Source organism: Xenopus laevis, chromosome 3L (genome assembly GCF_017654675.1).
Source record: "Xenopus laevis strain J_2021 chromosome 3L, Xenopus_laevis_v10.1, whole genome shotgun sequence".
Taxonomy (NCBI): Eukaryota; Metazoa; Chordata; class Amphibia; order Anura; family Pipidae; genus Xenopus; species Xenopus laevis.
Genome location: NC_054375.1, coordinates 34,214,895 through 34,233,750, shown reverse-complemented (window position 1 = coordinate 34,233,750; position 18,856 = coordinate 34,214,895). Strand labels below are relative to the sequence as shown.

The 18,856-nt window shown below is 35.9% G+C and overlaps 1 protein-coding gene across 12 annotated transcripts in view; it reads left to right on the top strand.

Annotated features, from left to right (window-relative positions):
- The window catches only part of pcdhga3.L (protocadherin gamma subfamily A, 3 L homeolog), a 279,136-nt gene that overhangs the window by 73,325 nt on the left and 186,955 nt on the right, over positions 1 to 18,856 (top strand). For 2 of the 12 annotated variants that reach the window (XM_041584891.1, XM_041584890.1), the window contains exon 1: positions 13,417 to 15,927. The exons of the other annotated variants lie outside the window; for them this stretch is intronic. In XM_041584891.1, coding sequence (XP_041440825.1) covers positions 13,450 to 15,927 — 2,478 coding nt within the window. In that variant the 5' untranslated portion in view covers positions 13,417 to 13,449. Of the gene's footprint in view, positions 1 to 13,416; positions 15,928 to 18,856 lie in introns of those variants that run through there. 12 annotated transcript variants of the gene reach the window in all.

Below are 18,856 nucleotides of genomic sequence, written 5' to 3'. Positions count from 1 at the left end.
CTTTAAAGGATCTTTTAGGGGCAGATTTATCCACGGTCAAAGTGAAAATTCTAATTTTTAAATTAGAATTTCAAGCTATTTTTAGTGTACTTTGACTAGGGAATAGTCCAAATTTTAATCGAATTTGAAAAAATTAAAAAATTCAAATATCGAAATTTATCATGTATTGTCTCTTTAAAAATTCTACTTCAACTATTCGCCATCGAAAACCTGCCAAATTGCTGTTTTAGCCTATTGGGGACCTCCTAGAACCTATTTGGAATCATTTGGTGGAATTTGGAAAATACTTTGATTTGAATTCGATCGAATACGATCCAAATTCGAATCAAATGATCGAAGTTGAAAAATTCATTTTTTTTAAATAAATTTTGGTTGGTCTTTTTTTATTCGAATTTCAAGTTGATGGGAGTTTAAAATTTCACCTCGAAATTCGACCCTTGATAAATCTGCCCTAGTATGATGTGGAGAGTAATATTCTGATACAATTTGCAGTTGGCTTTCATTTTTTATGTGTGGTTTTGGGGTTATTTTGCTTTTTATTGAGCAGCTCCTCAGTTTGCAGTTTTAGCAATCTGGCTATTGGGTCCAAATTACCCTAGCAACCATACATTGATTTAAATGAGAGACAGGAATATGAATAGAAGAGGGCCTGAATAGAAAGCCGAGTAATGAAAAATTAACAATAAAGGGCAGATTTATCAAGTGTTGAATTTTCATGCTGGAAAGAATCAGAAGAAGAAGGCAAAAACTTCAAAAACAAAAAATTAAAACAAATTGAAAATTTGCTTAGAATTAGCCATTTTGTAAAATACTAAAAGTTAAGTTAAAGGTGAACCACCCCTTTAACCAAATAATTTTCGGTTGAGGCACTTTGTACTTCTAGCCAGTTCAATTCTGTACAGGTGTAGCTAAGTAATACATTATAGAATCCTTTACTTGTTTACACAATAGAGGTATGGGACCTGTTATCCAGAATGCTCTGGACCTGGGGTTTTCTGGATAATGGATCTATTCTTAATTTCAATCTTCATATGTTAAAGGAAAACTATACCCCCAAAATGAATACTTAAGCAACAGATAGTTTATATCAAATTGAATGACATATTAAAGAATCTTACCAAACTGGAATATATATTTACATAAATATTGCCCTTTTACATCTCTTGCCTTGAACCACCATGTCGTGACTCTGTGCTGCCTCAGAGATCACCTGACCAGAAATACTACAACACTAACTGTAACAGGAAGAAGTGAGGAAGCAAAAGGCAGAACTCTGTCTGTTAATTGGCTCATGTGACCTTACATGTGGTTTGTATGTGGGTACAGTGAATCTTACGATCTCAGGGGGGGCCCTTATTTTTTAAAATGGCAATTTTCTATTTATGATTACCCAATGGCACATACTACTAAAAAAGTATATTATTATGATAATGGTTCATTTACATGAAGCAGGGTTTTACACATGAGCTGTTTTACTCAGTATCTTTTAATAGAGACCTACATTGTTTGGGGGTATAGTTTTCCTTTAAGTCTGTTATGAAAAATCACATAAACATTAAATTAACCCAAAAAGCTGTTTCTAAAGATTAATTATATCTTTGTTTGGATCAAGTACAAGCTATAATTTTATTAGTACAGATAAAAAGGTAATCATTTTTAAAAATTAGAATTATTTGGATAAAATAGAGCCTTTGGGAGACTGCCTTTCCATAATTCTGAGCTTTCGCGATAATGGATGCCATATCTGTACTGAACAGTTATGTCTGGCTAACAGTTTTACAGTATAAAAATAATATCTGAGATGACAATGCTAAAAAATGAGGGTAAATGTTACACACACACATACTGAATATATATATACACACACACACACACACACACACAACGTTTCAGTCACAAGTTCAGACCTTTCTCAAGACTGAACTTGTGGCCGAAATATCAATCTGACTTTGCACTAATAAAGAATTCTTTTGAACTTTGAACTCAAGTCCTGTGAGTGCTGGTTAATTCCATGGATGTGCTTGCTGACCTGTAACCTGGCACCCAGGCCTTATCTCATTACGTAGAGTGCCCTCTTTACTATTTATATATTTTATACATTTATGCAGCACTCCCAAAAATCATTGATATTGGTGCTCAAGGTCCAACTCACCACAGCTGTATGTGGTACATAATACAACAAAAATTCAAAAAGACCAGCACACATTCAGTTGAAATTGTATTGTAGAAAACAAATCTTTTCTCAGGCCCAAGCAAATCGCAGTGTTTCAGTGCTTCCAAGCACCTTTATCAAGCCATGGGCACATAAGCTCCAGACAGGTTTACAATGCATTGACATTTTAAAGGCTAATGCAGGAAATGACATCACAAGTAGTGATGTGTGGGCTGACCCGATACCCACATTACCTGTGGGTTAGGCGGGTCCAGGTTTAACTCTTCTTCCTGCTCTTCCTGCCCACCACCTTACACTGCCGGCTTCCGACTTCCAGCTTGCTTTTTTGTAGACGCATGCCTGACCACCCTGCCCCTTTTGCAAGGTCATCGACGGGGCGACGCAGATCTATAAATGGATGCCGGAAGTCAGGCGCAGGTCTGACCATCATTATTAAACATACAGATTCCAGGTATCTCAGCACAATCGAAACCCTGTAAAACAATAAAAAAACAAGAATAATAAAAACAGGGAACTACATCCTACAAAAGTCCATGGGGCGCTAGAGATTGTAATTGATGTATCCACCATACCTCACATTTACGTAATAGTAACTCCTGGTCACCATTCGAATAGGGCGATTAAAATTGAATGTGAATTTTGAAACTTGAAAATTCGAATTTGAATTCAAATTTACTATTCAACCCTTGATAAATCTGCTCCACCATGTAAACAAAAATGTTAAAAATTACATGCACCTTCAAGTCTCCATATAGTTAAATCATAACAAATATGGCAAAACCCTGATTTTACCTCCCTGAATTTTATGGTTTCCCAGCATTAATGGCATTTTTTCTTGGTCCCATATAGGCAAGCAGCTTCTTTTTTCCCAGATTTTATGCCGTTTTGGTGCCATCCCCTGGTAAATGCAAAATTGGAGATCTAAAATATGCTCTTTCTTTTACATGTGGGCATACCCATCATTCATAAAAAATAATTTTTCTTCCTTATTGTGTTGTCAATGATACACAAAAGAAACTCCTTTTTGTATTCATAAATAAGAAATAAGCAATTTTTATGTGCATTTTTCTTACCTAAAGGACAGAATATATATTTAGTTTTGCTCTTGTGTTTAGTGTTTGTGTGTAAACAGTGTTACAGATGATGGAGGATTGGACAAAGCAGCCCTTTCTTAAGAGTTCTTGACAAATGTTTTGATTTTTATATTTTCCATATCAATATTTTTTGTGGTTTTAATAAATCTTTAGAGCTTGTGTAATTGCCTTAAATTAAAGTCCACAAACATGGCAAACATTATCATTTTCAACTTTTTTTTTCAAATCTATCATTTTTCAATAAAAATATCTGCAAAACCCTCAAATGTGTCACCCATTGGTATTTTAAATTTAGCTTTTTAGTAAAGCTTCTGCAGTTCCCCATTTAAGACTCTGTGTGCTGCTGTTGACCAAGAAAATGCACTGCTGTGTTCAGTGATCCACTGATGCTTAATATATGAACACAGCAAATATAAGGAAGAAAAACTGAAGCATTAGAACTCAGATTCCTTGAAAGCAAGAAATTCTTTGTCCATGCTCTGTAGCTATATTATATTTAAAGAAGATTTTTTCAGCTAACATGTGTAAGAAGATCATGTATCGAGGCATGCAAGCAACACTGATATGGCAAGTATTCATTCTCTGTATTTGTTTTACTTGGGAGTCTGTCTCTGGTCAGCTTCAATACTCCATAGCTGAAGAACTAGTAGTAGGCAACATAGCAAAAGACTTCGGCTTAAATATTAAAGAATTAAAGCAGAGAAATTTTCACATTGTTTCCCATGCCAGAAAGCAATACTTTGATGTTAATTTTGAAAATGGCAATTTGCAAGTGTCAGAGAGGATAGACAGAGAAGCATTATGTGGTGCAAGGCTGATTTGCTCTATAAATCTTGAAGCAGTGATTGAAAATCCATTGAATCTATATACAATTAAAGTTGAAATTGAAGATATAAATGATGTTCCACCAAGTTTTTCTAAGGATACATTTGATATATTGTTCAGCGAATCTGCTTTACCAGGAACGCATTTTACCCTTGACCAAGCACAAGATCCAGATCTGGGGACCAATTCTGTGCAAGGCTATAATCTAACTAAGAATGACTATTTCACCCTGAGACAAGAAACAAGTGCAGATGGAATTAAATATCCAGAGCTGGTGTTGGAAAAAACCCTAGACCGAGAAGAAAAAATGTTCTTCGAGTTAATTTTAACTGTTTTTGATGGTGGAATACCTTTTAAAACTGGCACAGCCCTTGTAAAAGTTTTCATCCAAGATGTTAATGACAATTATCCTGAATTTGGACAAAAAGTGTATCAATTTAGTCTAGAGGAAAATGCACCAAAGGATTTTGTTGTCCTTCATCTTAATGCTGTGGATAAGGATGAAGGTTCCAATGCGCAAATAACCTACTCATTTAGCCAGATTCCTGTCAATGCAAGGGACATCTTCACTATTGATCCTATAAAAGGCATTATTAAAATAATAGGTAACCTGGACTATGAAGTAACAGAGAGCTATCAAATGAAAGTAGAAGCAAAAGATGGAGGCGGTCTGACTGGCCATTGTAAAGTATTGATACAGATTATTGATGTTAATGATAATGTCCCTGAAATAATCATCACATCTCTCACATCTACCATATCAGAAGATTCTCCACCTGGTACAGTAATAGCTCTAGTTAAAATTCATGATTTGGATTCTGGAGAAAATGGTCAGGTCATTAGTTGCATTGATCAAAATGCAGCATTTGAATTCACATCAACATCAAAGAATTACTACAAACTTTTAACTAGAGCGGAGATGGACAGGGAAACAAATTCAGAGTACAATATTACCATAACAGCTTCAGATAAGGGCTCACCTCAGTTGTCCACCAATAAAACCATACGGTTAATTATATCAGATGTGAACGATAATGCTCCAGTTTTTGAGAAGGCAAATTACATCATATACCTTGCAGAGAATAACTCACCAGGAACCTCGATATATACCATTCATGCTTCTGATTCAGATCTCACTGAAAATGGAAAGATTGTTTATTCTGTCCTCAGTAACAAAAAAGATGAAATCTCAATGATGTCACATATTTCAATAAACTCTATGACTGGAGTTCTATATGCACAACGTTCCTTTGATTATGAGCAATTGAGAGAATTTCAATTTCAAGTCATGGCTAAGGATTGTGAATCTCCAGCTTTAAGTAGAAACACTACTGTTAAGATTTGTATTATTGATCAGAATGATAATGCTCCAAGGATCCTGTACCCCTCATCAGACACCGATTCTACAACATTATTTGAATTTATTCCTCGCTTTTCAAGAAAAGATTACCTTGTAACGAAAATAGTTGCAGTAGATGCAGATTCTGGTCATAATGCATGGCTCTCTTACCACTTCCAACAAGTTCCTGATCCTCCATATTTTTCCATTGGACAACAGACCGGTGAAATAAGGATAATACGTGATTTTGATGATATAGATAGTATAAGGCAAAAAATTATTGTGTTTGTAAAAGATAATGGAGGCCCCTCCCTTTCAGCAACAGTTACTATAAATCTTGTCATGGCTGCGAATTTCCAACAAATTCTTCCAGAAATAACAAATCACCCTGTGGAATCAGACACACAGTCTAATGTATCATTTTATCTAATTATAGCTATTGCACTGATATCTTTTCTATTTGTTTTAACAGTCATGACTATTGCCTTTTTTAAAAGTAGAAGCTCAAACATTTCAAGTGCCAATACTGGTAAACGTTTCTATCCCCACCTTACGCTAACATGTCCCTCTCAGGTTAGCGATGGAACTTTGCCCCTCCCGTTCCCTTATGAACTCTGTGTTGCAATTGATTCCAGCCAGAATGAATTTGCCTATTTAAAGCCAATTGAAAATGTCCCAACGGACACTCTTATTGATACAGAAGATTCCACTAATAGAAATAGCGCTCCAAAAGAAAATTCACCTTCTGTTAGCAAGATACAGGTAGGCCATGCTTATAGTTGTACTATTGTTATTCAAATGCTATCGTGTATATTTAAGTTTTGTTGGCTTGAACTGATTTTTTAAGTCAATGCTTGATTAATACTGTGCTTTTAATTGTGCAATACATTACAATAGATACATGTAATAAATCATGTATCTCACAGTGGCTGCCTTAGGCATTAGGGGGTCTTGGGCAAAGGGTTGTGCTCACATGCAACTTCTTTAAGGAATAAAGCTTAGGCATCAAAACAATTTTTAATACAATACAACTTTTTAATTTTTCACTTGTGTTGCTGATTTTTGAGCAATATATATATATATATATATTTATATACACGTATATATCCAGTGTTTCGTTACACCCATTGGGGCCATTATCAAGGACACAAGTGCTGGTGACAGAGTACCATTTTGTATACCCACATTCCCCTCCAAAAAGGTGCCAAAATGACATCATGACAAACTCACTTAAATAATTAGTGCAAACTTTCATATAGAAATGTGTAAAAACATTTCTGATCTCACCTCTAGGTGTCACTGTGAAGTACAATGTTGCTTCTTTGTATATTTAGTCAATTTCAATATAAATCCAAACGTTTATATATTGATTACTTTGTTTCCAAAAGCGGCAGATATATAAAATGTGTGTGTGTGTGTGTGTGTGTGTGTGTGCACATGGATTTTCACGTTTACATGTTTATTATGCACAAAAATCCCCAAATTCCCCAAAGTCCCACACACTACCATTAACCATTAACTAATATTTCTTATTATTAATAATAATTACATGTATTTTTAAACTACATATTGTGCAGTATTTGTTATTTTTATTGAAGTTCACAACTTTGTATTTATAAATGTAAACCTATCTTGGCTAAAATGGGCCTATCCAAGCTACTGAACAGTAGAACATGGGTTACATTATTCTCTCTTACCTAGATGGGCCCTTGCTAAGTGGTGGAGAAAGGGAGAGGATTAACTACTTCTCTTTACTATTGTGTAGAAAAATAAATCTATAGAATGTCAGGGTTATACTCCCAAAGCACTTGAGGTAGTACTGTAGTAGATGATGTCAGATACAGTTATAGGTAAAGCAGGGTTCTGTGACACCACTATGGAGACAACTTGGTAGATGTAAGGTTCACATTTAGAGTTTCAAAGCCAATTGGTACAGATTCCCTACAACAGAAATGGATCAGAGGGAAGAATATAATCTGAATCCATCTTTCAGTTATCAATCCATATTGGAGCACAGACTGCTCTTTATAGCTTTGTCTAACTATCTTACATTTCTAGACTATACTATTACAAAAGCTAGTCCTGTAACTGCCTTTACCTAGTTCATGGGGTCTCTGTTCCCTGACTTTCACTAGAGGGGTTGTCCCTCTGGAGAACTCTTTACTGGGTCTTGTTGATGCCAGGCTCCCTAGACACATCCACCTGGGTTAGCAGAGAAAGGCCAAAGAGGGAGTGCCACCCCATTCCAATCATAATATAACAGTGTGTCAGGAAGTGTTCACTATCACTACCAATAATAAGGATATGTAAATTAGAGAAATTAGATACATGAACTTCTGCCTATTAATCAAGTGAAAGAATATGTAGGGGTTCAAAGCTATAGGGAACATTAACCCTAAGGGTCCCTACATAAATATTGAATTTAATTCAGCAATTTGTTGCCAAGTTCTCCAATTAAATTACCGTATATACTCGCGTATAAGCCGAGTTTTTCAGCACCCAAAATGTGCTGAAAAACTCAACCTCGGCTTATACGCGGGTCATACGTAGATACGCTCCTTCCGCGGCCCCAGCAGGACTGTCTGTGACTGACTGTCACGATCGCCGCCCGGAGCAGGTCCAGGAGCTCCGGGCGGCGCGTCCTTCCCTGTCGGCGTTCACTCCCAAAATGGCGGCGCCCATGGCCGCCACGTGGGAATTGTTCAAGTCCTGGATGACTCAGGTCGCTAGTAACCATTTTATCTTTAATACTAACGATAAATATTTAAACAATAATTCAGGTTTCTTTTACTCCTCACAGCAATGGCCTTTTCATTATTTCTTTTAGGTTGCCTCATTGTTTGTGGCATCCCTGGGGTAACTTGGTTTGATTCACCTCCAATGATGTCAACTAAATCAGATTTGGGAGTGGAAAAGACCAAAGCTTTTTGGGTCCTGTTAAATGTGGCACCATCCCATGTTTGAGTTGCAGCAGCTGCTTCAACTGCCAGAAAGGGGATGCAATCTACCATCCGCAAATGAGCACCCCCATAAACATTCGGGGATATTATACGTGCACAACAACTTTTGTTATTTATGTAATAAAATGCCCATGTGGGCTAATGTATGTGGGTCAGATGAGTTGCCCAGTAAGGGAACACATAAGGGAACACACATCTGCTATAAGGACAAAAAAAGTGGAGCAAGTTGTTGCAGCCCATTTTGTGGAAAAGTGCCACAGGGTACACCAGCTAAAGTATCAGGATATGAATTATGTACCCAGCATACGACATGGGGGTGACCGGACCAAAGAGCTTCTTAACAAAGAGGCCATGTGGATTAGGAGATTAGAAATCCTCATTCATCAGGGATTAAATAAGGATCTGCAGGTTTTTACCAGTAATTGTTTTTACATTTTGTGTTTTACAGATATTTTAGAACTTTGGCTAGTTTTTGGTTGTTCATCCTTCTAAGAGTTAACGGGATACAACCTTGTGACATTGTAAAAAACCTGTTGAAAATTGTAACAAATGACTATGAAGATTTTCATTCATGCAGGTCATGGTATATCTAATATAAGTAATTCTAAAACAACTGGACTTGCTGAGTAATCATTGAACACGTTTCATTACTCATCCGAGCAGCTTCTTCAGTTCAACCGACTGGTGTTGGAATTCATCGGCATATAAAATCTTCCACTGATACAATCACAATGGCACATTGTAACTCTTCAGAGAGGTGAAATTCACAGAGTTGTTGATATTGTGTAATTACTGTGATAGGATTACCAATGTGTTATGCAATTCCTAGAAACAGGTGTTACATGTGAGAGTTGCAAAAATGGATGTGTGTTCTGAAACTGCCGGGGTACAGATGCGAAAAACGTCTTCAATGATTACTGAACAAGTCCAGTTGTTTTAGAATTACTTTATTAGATATTGTAACAAATGTGTAACGATTATGCCAGTAGCTGGCGCAATATGTTTCTGTTTCTCGATTATGCCAGTAGCTACCTGCCACTATTGGTCGACCTGTAAAGTTAATAGGGTCTTTAGGTATCTTTGGAAGAACGTATATGATGGGGTTATAGGAAAGTTTACAATCATATATTCTAATGTAGAATTTTTGATTATCCTATTCTCAAAGACCTGTTTCACAAATGGTTCTTCAGCCTGTTTTAGTTAAAATACAGTAACATGTTCTTTTATAATTGAAATCATTAATTTAATCATTAATTAGACAAGTTGTCTAACTGATTCTAAAACAACTCTTAAATTGCAAGCAACTACAGATGAAGTGTCACTTGCATTTGTGTGTTAAATGCATCATGCTTTGGGATTAACTGAAGAAACTTTTTTATCTAAAGTCATTTTAACTCATTTAACCTTTCATTAGCATACCAAAGCACCAATGGTGAATGCTTTAATTAGATGGGATGCTCTGACGCAGTTTCCTGTGTTAATTGGGATAAATGTGTTTCGATATTCTCTGTTAAACACACAAACCAAGCTGGCTTCATCTGTATGTGTGAAAATACTCCTGACTTTCCAATGGCTAGTTTGGTGTAATGATAAATACCATTAGATAAACAAAGATAATTAAAGCATTTGTTCAGTATAAAAATAAAAACTGGGTAAATAGATAGGCTGTGCAAAATAAAAAATGTTTCTAATATGGTAAGTTAGGCAAAAATGTCATGTATAAAGGCTGGAGTGACTGGATGTCTAAAAGAACAGAACAGAACTGCTTTTCAGCTCTCTAACTCTTAGTTAGTCAGCAAATGTAAGGGGGTGGGACATGGGACATATCTGTTCAGTGAGTTTGCAATTGATCCTCAGCATTCAGCTCAGATTATAAAGCAAACAATTATGACCTGTGTGCCCCACCTCAAGTCACTGCTTGGTTACTGCCTGGTAACCAATCAGTGGAAACCAAGAGAACTGAAAAGCAGGAAGTAGTGTTCTGGCTATTACATTAGACATCCATTCACTCAAGCCTTTATACATTTTTGGTTACTGTATATACTCGAGTATAAGCCGAGTTTTTCAGCATCCAAAATGTGCTGAAAAAGTCTACCTCGGCTTATACTCAAGTCAGCGGGCAGTAGCTGAGATTGCAGTCACTTCCTATACCAACAGTTCGCTTGGGGAGAGACTGCAATATCACACAGCATCCTCTGTTGGTTATATGAAAGAATAACAGTGACTTATACTCGAGTATATACGGTAACTAACTATATTGTGTATATATATATGTTTTATTTTGCACAGGCTATCTATTTACCCAGTTTTTATGTTTATACTGAACAATTCCTTTAAAGTGGAGGTTCACCATTGAGATAACTTTTAGCATGACATATGTTAAAGCAACTTGCCTTGAATTGGCCTTTATTATTTATATATTATAATTTTTGAGTTATTTGCTTTGCTCTTTTGCCTCTTTCCAGCTTTTAAATGGGAGTCACTGACCTCATTTAAAAAAACAAATGCTCTGTCAGGCTGCAAATGTATTGTTATTGCTACTTTTTATATCTTTTTTATTCAGTCCCTCTCCTATTCATATTCCAGTCTCTCATTCAAATAAATGCATGGTTGCTAGGGTAATTTGGACCCTTGTAACCAGATTGCTGAAAATGCAAACTGGAGAGCTGTTGAATAAAAAGCTAAATAACTCAAAAACTACAAATAATAATAAATGAAAACAAAATGAAAATTGACTCAGATATATCACTCTCTACATCATAATAAAGTTAATTTAAAGGTGAACAGCCCCTGTGATGGTTTGTGTTGAGTAAATGCTACAAGCAGGTTTATACTGTTTTTGTTTCTTCATAAGAAATGTTGAACATGCAATTAAAGTCAGTAGATACAGTAGCTCCACGCTGACTCCCCATGTGACATGGCTAGAAAAAAGTTCAGTTATATTTATTATACTGCACACTACAAAAATGTGATGGTTTTTTTTATGGCTAGAAATGAATTACATATATGAAACTTGTTATACAGAATACTTTTCTGGATAATGGATCTTTCCATAATTTCGATCTTCATACCTTATGTCTACTAGAAAATCATGTAAACATTAAATAAACCCAGTATGATTATTTTGCCTCCAATAAGGATTGATTATATCTTAGTTTGGATCAAGTACAAGTTACTGTTTTTAAAGAGAAAAAGGAAATTGTTTTTAAAATTTTGGATTTTTTGGATACAGTGGAGTCTATGGGAGACTGCCTTCCCATAACACAGAGCTTTCTGGATAATGGGTTTCCAGATTAAGGATCCCATACCTGTATTAATTAATTATTAAATCGCAGTAAGGAACTTTATATTGTTTTATATTTATGTACAGTAAGAACTCTGATAACTTGGCACACACACTAAAGACAATGTTAGCTTAATGTAAAGTTGGTAGTTCATCCTTTACAACCATATTCCTATAAAATCCACTCAAAACGTTTTGTGTCTAAGGTTATTATTTACAGGATATTGATAAATATATTTATACCCACATTAGGACACTTTCAACCTGCATATTAGACCCAATTTGAAAACATACTATTCTAGTTTCATTCTTGTGATTTCTGTGTATGTGTTTTGTGGCATGTTTGGAAAAAATAATAGATGTAAAGTATATCCCTCCCAGAATACTCTATAAGGCCACACAGAGAGTTGTAAAAAAGAGGGTCTGATCAGCTGTGAGGTCTGATTAGCTTTACCTGTAGTTAAAAGGTGTGTGAGAGAGAACTAAGTGGCAAATTTACTAAAGGACGAAGTGGCTAACGCTAGCGAAAATTCACCAGCGTGACGTCATTTTACCACTTCGCCGATTTACTAACAGGTGCCGATTTACTAACAGGTGCTGGCGTAAATTCGCTAGTGAAGTGGACCTACTCTAGCGCTATTTGGCACCCTTATGCCAGACGAAGTTGCGCTCTGGCAAAGGGACGTAACTATGTTAATTCACTAAGTTGCGATTTTTTGTGAACTTTACCTCTTGCGCCAGACTTTACTTCACCACCTCAGACCAGGCGAAGTGCAATAGAGTAGATAGGGATGGTCCAAAAAAAAGTTGAAATTTTTTTAAAGTCCCAAAAAACGCTGGCGTCTTTTACTTTTTAAAGGGTGATAGGCTGAAAAAGATCTAATTTTTTTTTTAGGGTACCCTCCTTCCCCCCTACATTTGATAACATATGGCACCTAAACTATACTGTGGGAACATGTGTAGGGCATTAGAACACATTTATTAAGGTTCCTTGCATGCCGTATGCAAATTTGACATTGCTAGCGTAACTTTGAACCACTGACCATAACATCGCTATCGCAACTTTGCAAACGATCCGTAACTTGTGCGCAACTTCAGATCTTCATGAATTTGCGCAGCCCTGGCGAATCTACGCTTGGCGAAGTGCGACAAAGCCAATGCTGGCGCAACTTCGAAGGTAAATAAATTTGCCCCTATGACAGAGAGAGAGAGAACTGGGAATCGCCACAAGAGCGAGATTTTACTTTTTGGATTTACTTTGCCCCGGTAGGGCTGTGTGTCCTTTGTGAAGGACAGTTTTCTTCATCAGCAAGGCTGTTACTAATTTATTTTATTGAGACCTTAGATGTCATGAACTTTCATTTCTCATTTAAGGGCTGTGTTGGATAGAATGTGCAACTGTTTTTTTATCCCCCGCAGTGTAAATGAATTTTCAGAAAATGTAGGTTTTTTATAAAGAGGATTTTAGGCTTCTACAGATGCCCTTTTATTCTATAACCTTTCTTTTTTTTTTTCAATTAAAATCAGTATTTACAAAGTCTAAAACATATAACCTGTTGGTTATATTTCCTTAACTATTCTTTAGCAATGCTTCTGCAGTTCACCATTTTAGACTCTGAGTGCCGCTGTTGATCAAGAAAATGTAAGCTGCTGTATTCAGTGATCCACTGATGCTTAATATATGAACACAGCAAATACAAGGAAAGAAAAACTGGAACATTCTTCCTCTGATTCTTGTAAGGATTATCATTGTGATCACCCTTAAATTAACAAAAATGCTTTGTCCAAGCTTATTAGTTATTGTATATTTAAAGAAGATTTTTCATCTAGCTGTTTGCAAGATCGGATATGGAAGCATGAAAAGGACAATGACATGGCAAGTAGTAATGCTCTGTATTTCTGTTGCTTGTAAATGTGTTTCTGGTCAGCTTCAATATTCCATTCCTGAAGAGCTAAAAAAGGGGTTTGTAGTAGGCAACATGGCAAAAGATCTTGGTTTGAATGTTAATGAACTGCAATATAGAAATTTCCATATTGTATCTCATGCAAAAAAGCAATATTTTGAAGTCAGTTTAGAAAATGGGAATTTGCAGGTTTCAGAAAAAATAGACAGGGAAGCATTATGTGGAGCAAAAGAGACTTGCTTTATTAATCTTGAAGCTGTTATTGAGAATCCTTTGAATCTATATACTGTTAAAGTTGAAATTGTGGATGTGAATGATGTTTCGCCAAGTTTTTTCAAGGATACCTTTGACATACTGATTAGCGAGTCTGCTTTACTTGGAACTCATTTTATTCTTGGACTGGCACAAGATCAAGATCTAGGGACCAATTCTGTACAGGGCTATAAACTTTCCGGCAATGAGTATTTTACAGTGGGACAAAAAATTAGCACAGACGGAATTCACCACCCAGAACTGGTCTTAGAAAAGTCACTAGACCGAGAAAAGCAAAGCTCCTATGAATTAATTCTAACTGCTTATGATGGGGGAAATCCTTCGAAAACTGGTACAGCCACTTTAAACATTGTGATTCAAGATGTTAATGACAATAGCCCTGTATTTAGCCAAGATGTGTACCAGGTAACTTTAGAAGAAAATGCGCCAAAGGACTTTGTAGTTCTTCAGTTAAATGCCATTGACATAGATGATGGCTCCAATGCAATGATCACATATTCATTAAGTCAAATTACAGACAATGTTCTTCAAATATTCACCATAGATCCTACAAAAGGAATTATTAAAACTATTGGGGATTTGGACTTTGAGTTGACAGAAAGCTACCAAATGTCAGTGGAAGCCACAGATGGAGGGGGTCTTGCATCTCATTGTAAAGTGATGATACAGATAATTGATATTAATGATAATGCACCTGAAATAATCATCACATCCGTCACATCTACCATATCAGAAGATTCACCACCTGGTACAGTAATAGCTCTAGTTAAAATTCATGATTTGGATTCCGGAGAAAATGGTCAGGTCACTTGTCAGATTGATGAAAATATACCCTTTGAGTTCACCTCAACATCAATGAGTTACTTTAAACTTTTAACTAGAGGGAATATGGACAGGGAAACCAATGCAGAGTACAATATCACCATTACAGCTTCAGATAAAGGCTCACCTCAGTTGTCAGCCAATAAAACCATAAGGTTAATTATATCAGATGTAAATGATAATGCTCCCATTTTTGAGAAAGCAAATTACATCATCTACGTTGCAGAGAATAACTCACCAGGAACCTCGATCTACAACATTCATGCTTCTGATTCCGATCTCAATGAAAACAGGAAGATTGTTTATTCTGTACTTGCAAACAACAAAGACGAGATCTCAATGTTGTCATATATTTCTATAAACTCCATGACTGGTGTTCTGTATGCACAACACTCCTTTGATTATGAGCAGTTAAGAGAATTTAAATTTCAAGTTATGGCTAAAGACTCTGGATCACCTCCTTTAAGTGAAAATGTCACCGTTAATATATGTATTATTGACCAGAATGATAATGCTCCAAGGATCCTGTACCCCTCACCAGACACAGATTCTACAGCATTATTTGAATTTATACCACGCTTTTCAGGAAAGGATTACCTTGTAACGAAAATAATTGCAGTAGACGCTGATTCTGGTCATAACGCATGGCTCTCTTATCACTTGCTACAAGTTCCTGAGCCGCCTTATTTTTCCATCGGACAACACACCGGAGAAATAAGAGTAATAAGGGATTTTGATAAAATAGATAATCTAAGGCAGAGAATTATTGTCCTGGCAAAAGATAATGGAACTCCCTCTCTATCAGCAACAGTTACTTTGAATTTAGTTGTGGCAGAGAATTTTCAACAAGTGCATCCAGAAATCACTAAATATACCAGGGAATCAGACACACAATCTAATGGATCATTTTATCTTATTATATCCATAGCTCTGATATCCTTTTTATTTGTCGTAACAGTCATGACCACGGTCATTTTTAAATGCAGAAAATCAAACATTTCAACTGCTTTTGCCAATGCTGGTAAAGGCATTTATCCCCACCTTACACTAACATGTCCGTCTCAGGCTAATGATGGAACTTTGCCTCTCCCATTCCCTTATGAACTTTGTGTGGCTATTGATTCAAGTCAGAATGAATTTGCCTATCTGAAGCCAATTCAGAATGTCCCAACTGACACTCTTATTGATACTGAAGATTCTGCTAATGGAAATAGTTCTCTGAAAGACAGTTTACCTTCAGCTTGCATGGAAAAGGTAGGGCATATTTATAAATTCTAATATTTTACAAATGTAGTAGTTGGTAATGTCACTATGGGGTAGTGCTTTTGTTTTTTTAATGGTAGGTTACAATGACCAACAGTTTGATTATTGACTGCTAAATACAAACCTGATTTTATTTTGTTTTGGTGTTATATGGGGGTTATGTAATAAAAGGATACAAAGTTGCACTTAAAGCAACCAATCAGCAGGTAGCATTTACTGGTCACCTGTTTAAAAGCAAGCATCTTACTGGTTGCTGTTGGATACTACACCTGAGAAAGTGTTGTGCCTTCTATCACCTATGGGGGTAGGTACTAATTCTCTACAATAATACTATAGTATTACATATTTATAATATGCTACTATAGTATTTCACTGGATCTCTGAAAAGCTTAAAAGCTAGAAAGCTTGTTTTAGAAGGTTAATTCTGGGTTGATTCATTATAAAAACATTATTACCTCTTTATTATATTATTTATCTTTAAAGGGGTTGTTCATCATTGAGTTAACTTTTAGAATTATGTTCTTAGTGACAATTTGCAACTGGTTTTTCATTTTTTATTTGTGGTTTTTGAGTTATTTCGTTTTTTATTCAGTAGCTCTCTATTTTGCAATTTCTGCAATCTGGCTGCTAGAGTCCAATTTTCCCTTATCCATAATGCTGGGGTTTTACGGATAACGGATCTTTCCATAATTTAAATCTTCATACCTTAAGTCCACTAGAAAATCATGTAAACATTAAGGGGGTTATTAACAAAAACTTGAATTTATCTCATATTTTTATTAAACCAAGCTCAACCAGCTCCCAGCTACGTTTTTGTCTTATTTAGTAATAAAATAACTCAAAAAAGTTGAGTCTGATAGGGATTGCTTCAAAAAAACTTGAAACTTGAAGTCCCAAAAAACGCTGGCATCTTTTCCTTTTTTAAGGTTGATAGGCTGAAAAAGATCGTAAATTTTTTGGGGAGCACCCTCCTTCCTCCCTACATTTCCTAACATATGGCACCTAAACTATACAGTGGCCACATGTATAGGGCAAAATAACAACTCTATTTTATTTCATGAAGCTTTCCCAGGCTTGTGTAGTGTGATGTATTTGCTGCTACATATACGTCCATTGTACTTTAACTTGGCGCCGTATGCAAATAAGGCATCGCTAGCGTAACTTCGCTTTGCTTGACGAATTAACGCTACCTTTCGCCTCCCTGATCGCAACTTCGGATTTTAGTGAATTAGCGGCACCCTGGCGAAGTGCGGCGAAGGCTGTGCTAGCGCAACTCTGCAGGTTAGTGAATTTGCCCCCTTAAGTCTACTAGAAAACATTATGTAAACATTAAGTAAACTCAATAGGCTGGTTTTGCCTCCAATACGGATTAATTATATCTTAGTTTATATCAAGCACAAGGCATTGTTTTATTATTACATAGGAAAAGGAAATTTGTTATTATTATTTGATTATAATGGAGTCTATGGAAACACTTGTGACACACACTTAACTAAATTTTTTATTGTTGTGTGGATTTTGGTTCCAGCTTCTGTTTTTATAGGTTCACCCTGTCCCGTTTGACATGGAGACATGGTTCTATAAATAGAGGGAGAATGTGGGTGCAGGTGGGTTTGGGTTGGGTGCGAGTTGAGTTTTTCTCAACCTGCACATCGCTTATCTATACAGCTATGTCTAGTTTGATGTTCTTGTCAAATTACATGATTTTGTGACGTCTTGTATATTAGTGTTTTAAATGCATAACAAAGAAAAAAGCAGGGCCGTTGGCACTCAACAGATCCACAGGGCCAGAGAAATTAGATTAAAAGAATAATTTTATTTATACAAAGTTTAAAAGTATATAAATCGACATCTCTATCCAGCCTACGCGTTTCGCACCCATTCAGGGCGCTTAGTCATGGGCTCTAATGATCTTCACAGAATATGAGCATTTATACAGAAAACAACCAAAAAAATATAGAAAAAATTTTAACAAAAAGTCCTTAAATAGATAGTGCCTCTCAATTTTTAAAGAGTTTAAATATCATAGAAAATTTTTAAAAAAACATTTGTCTTGATGTATGAAGATATGCAGAGAGGGAATGTAGTGAAAACAAGATTTAATATTTTTAAAAAGCAAGCAATGTATGCAAACACATAATGTTAAAGGAGAATGCACTTGAACATAAACCCAGTAATTATATATATATATATATATATATATATATATATATATATATATATATATATATATGTATATATTGTGAGCAGGATCATATGAACAGACGGGTCTTGAACAGGGTAAAGTCAATTTATTGTTCACATATAAAGATTCTGTGAGCAAAGCAGCATAAAATAAAATAAAACAAAATCCTTGCCCCACTGGGGCTCTAACTAATACACAGTTTCCCTCTCTACTACCGGTCCCCTACTGGGATTCCTGGTCAAACAGTACAACTCCCCAGAGTCACAGTACCTTTGTAAAAATCCTTTCCCTTTGGGGAAAAATAAACAGCCGCTTCCAATGGCCACATTCAGCTCCCAGCTCTCCTCAGTTGTGTGTCTCAATCTTTCACTCTGAGCCCCAACCCTCTCTAGCAGCTAACTGATCTAGCCTGCTAATTATTCCCCAGGTGAGACTTTCTAGGGGAATTAACCCACTCAGAACTGCTGTACATATCGGAGTAAGACATGAACCTAGGGGAAATATATCTCCCTTCACACTGTGTTCCAGTTACCGGTTCACAATATATATATATATATATATATATATATATATATATATATACGCATGTACATATACATGCACATACATATATATATAGATATATATATATCTATATATATATAAATGTAAACAGCTTTTCAAGAATAGTAACATGTTACATCAAATTCGGGATTCATACCGCAAGGTTTTCTAGTTTTGAGATTAAAGTTCCAA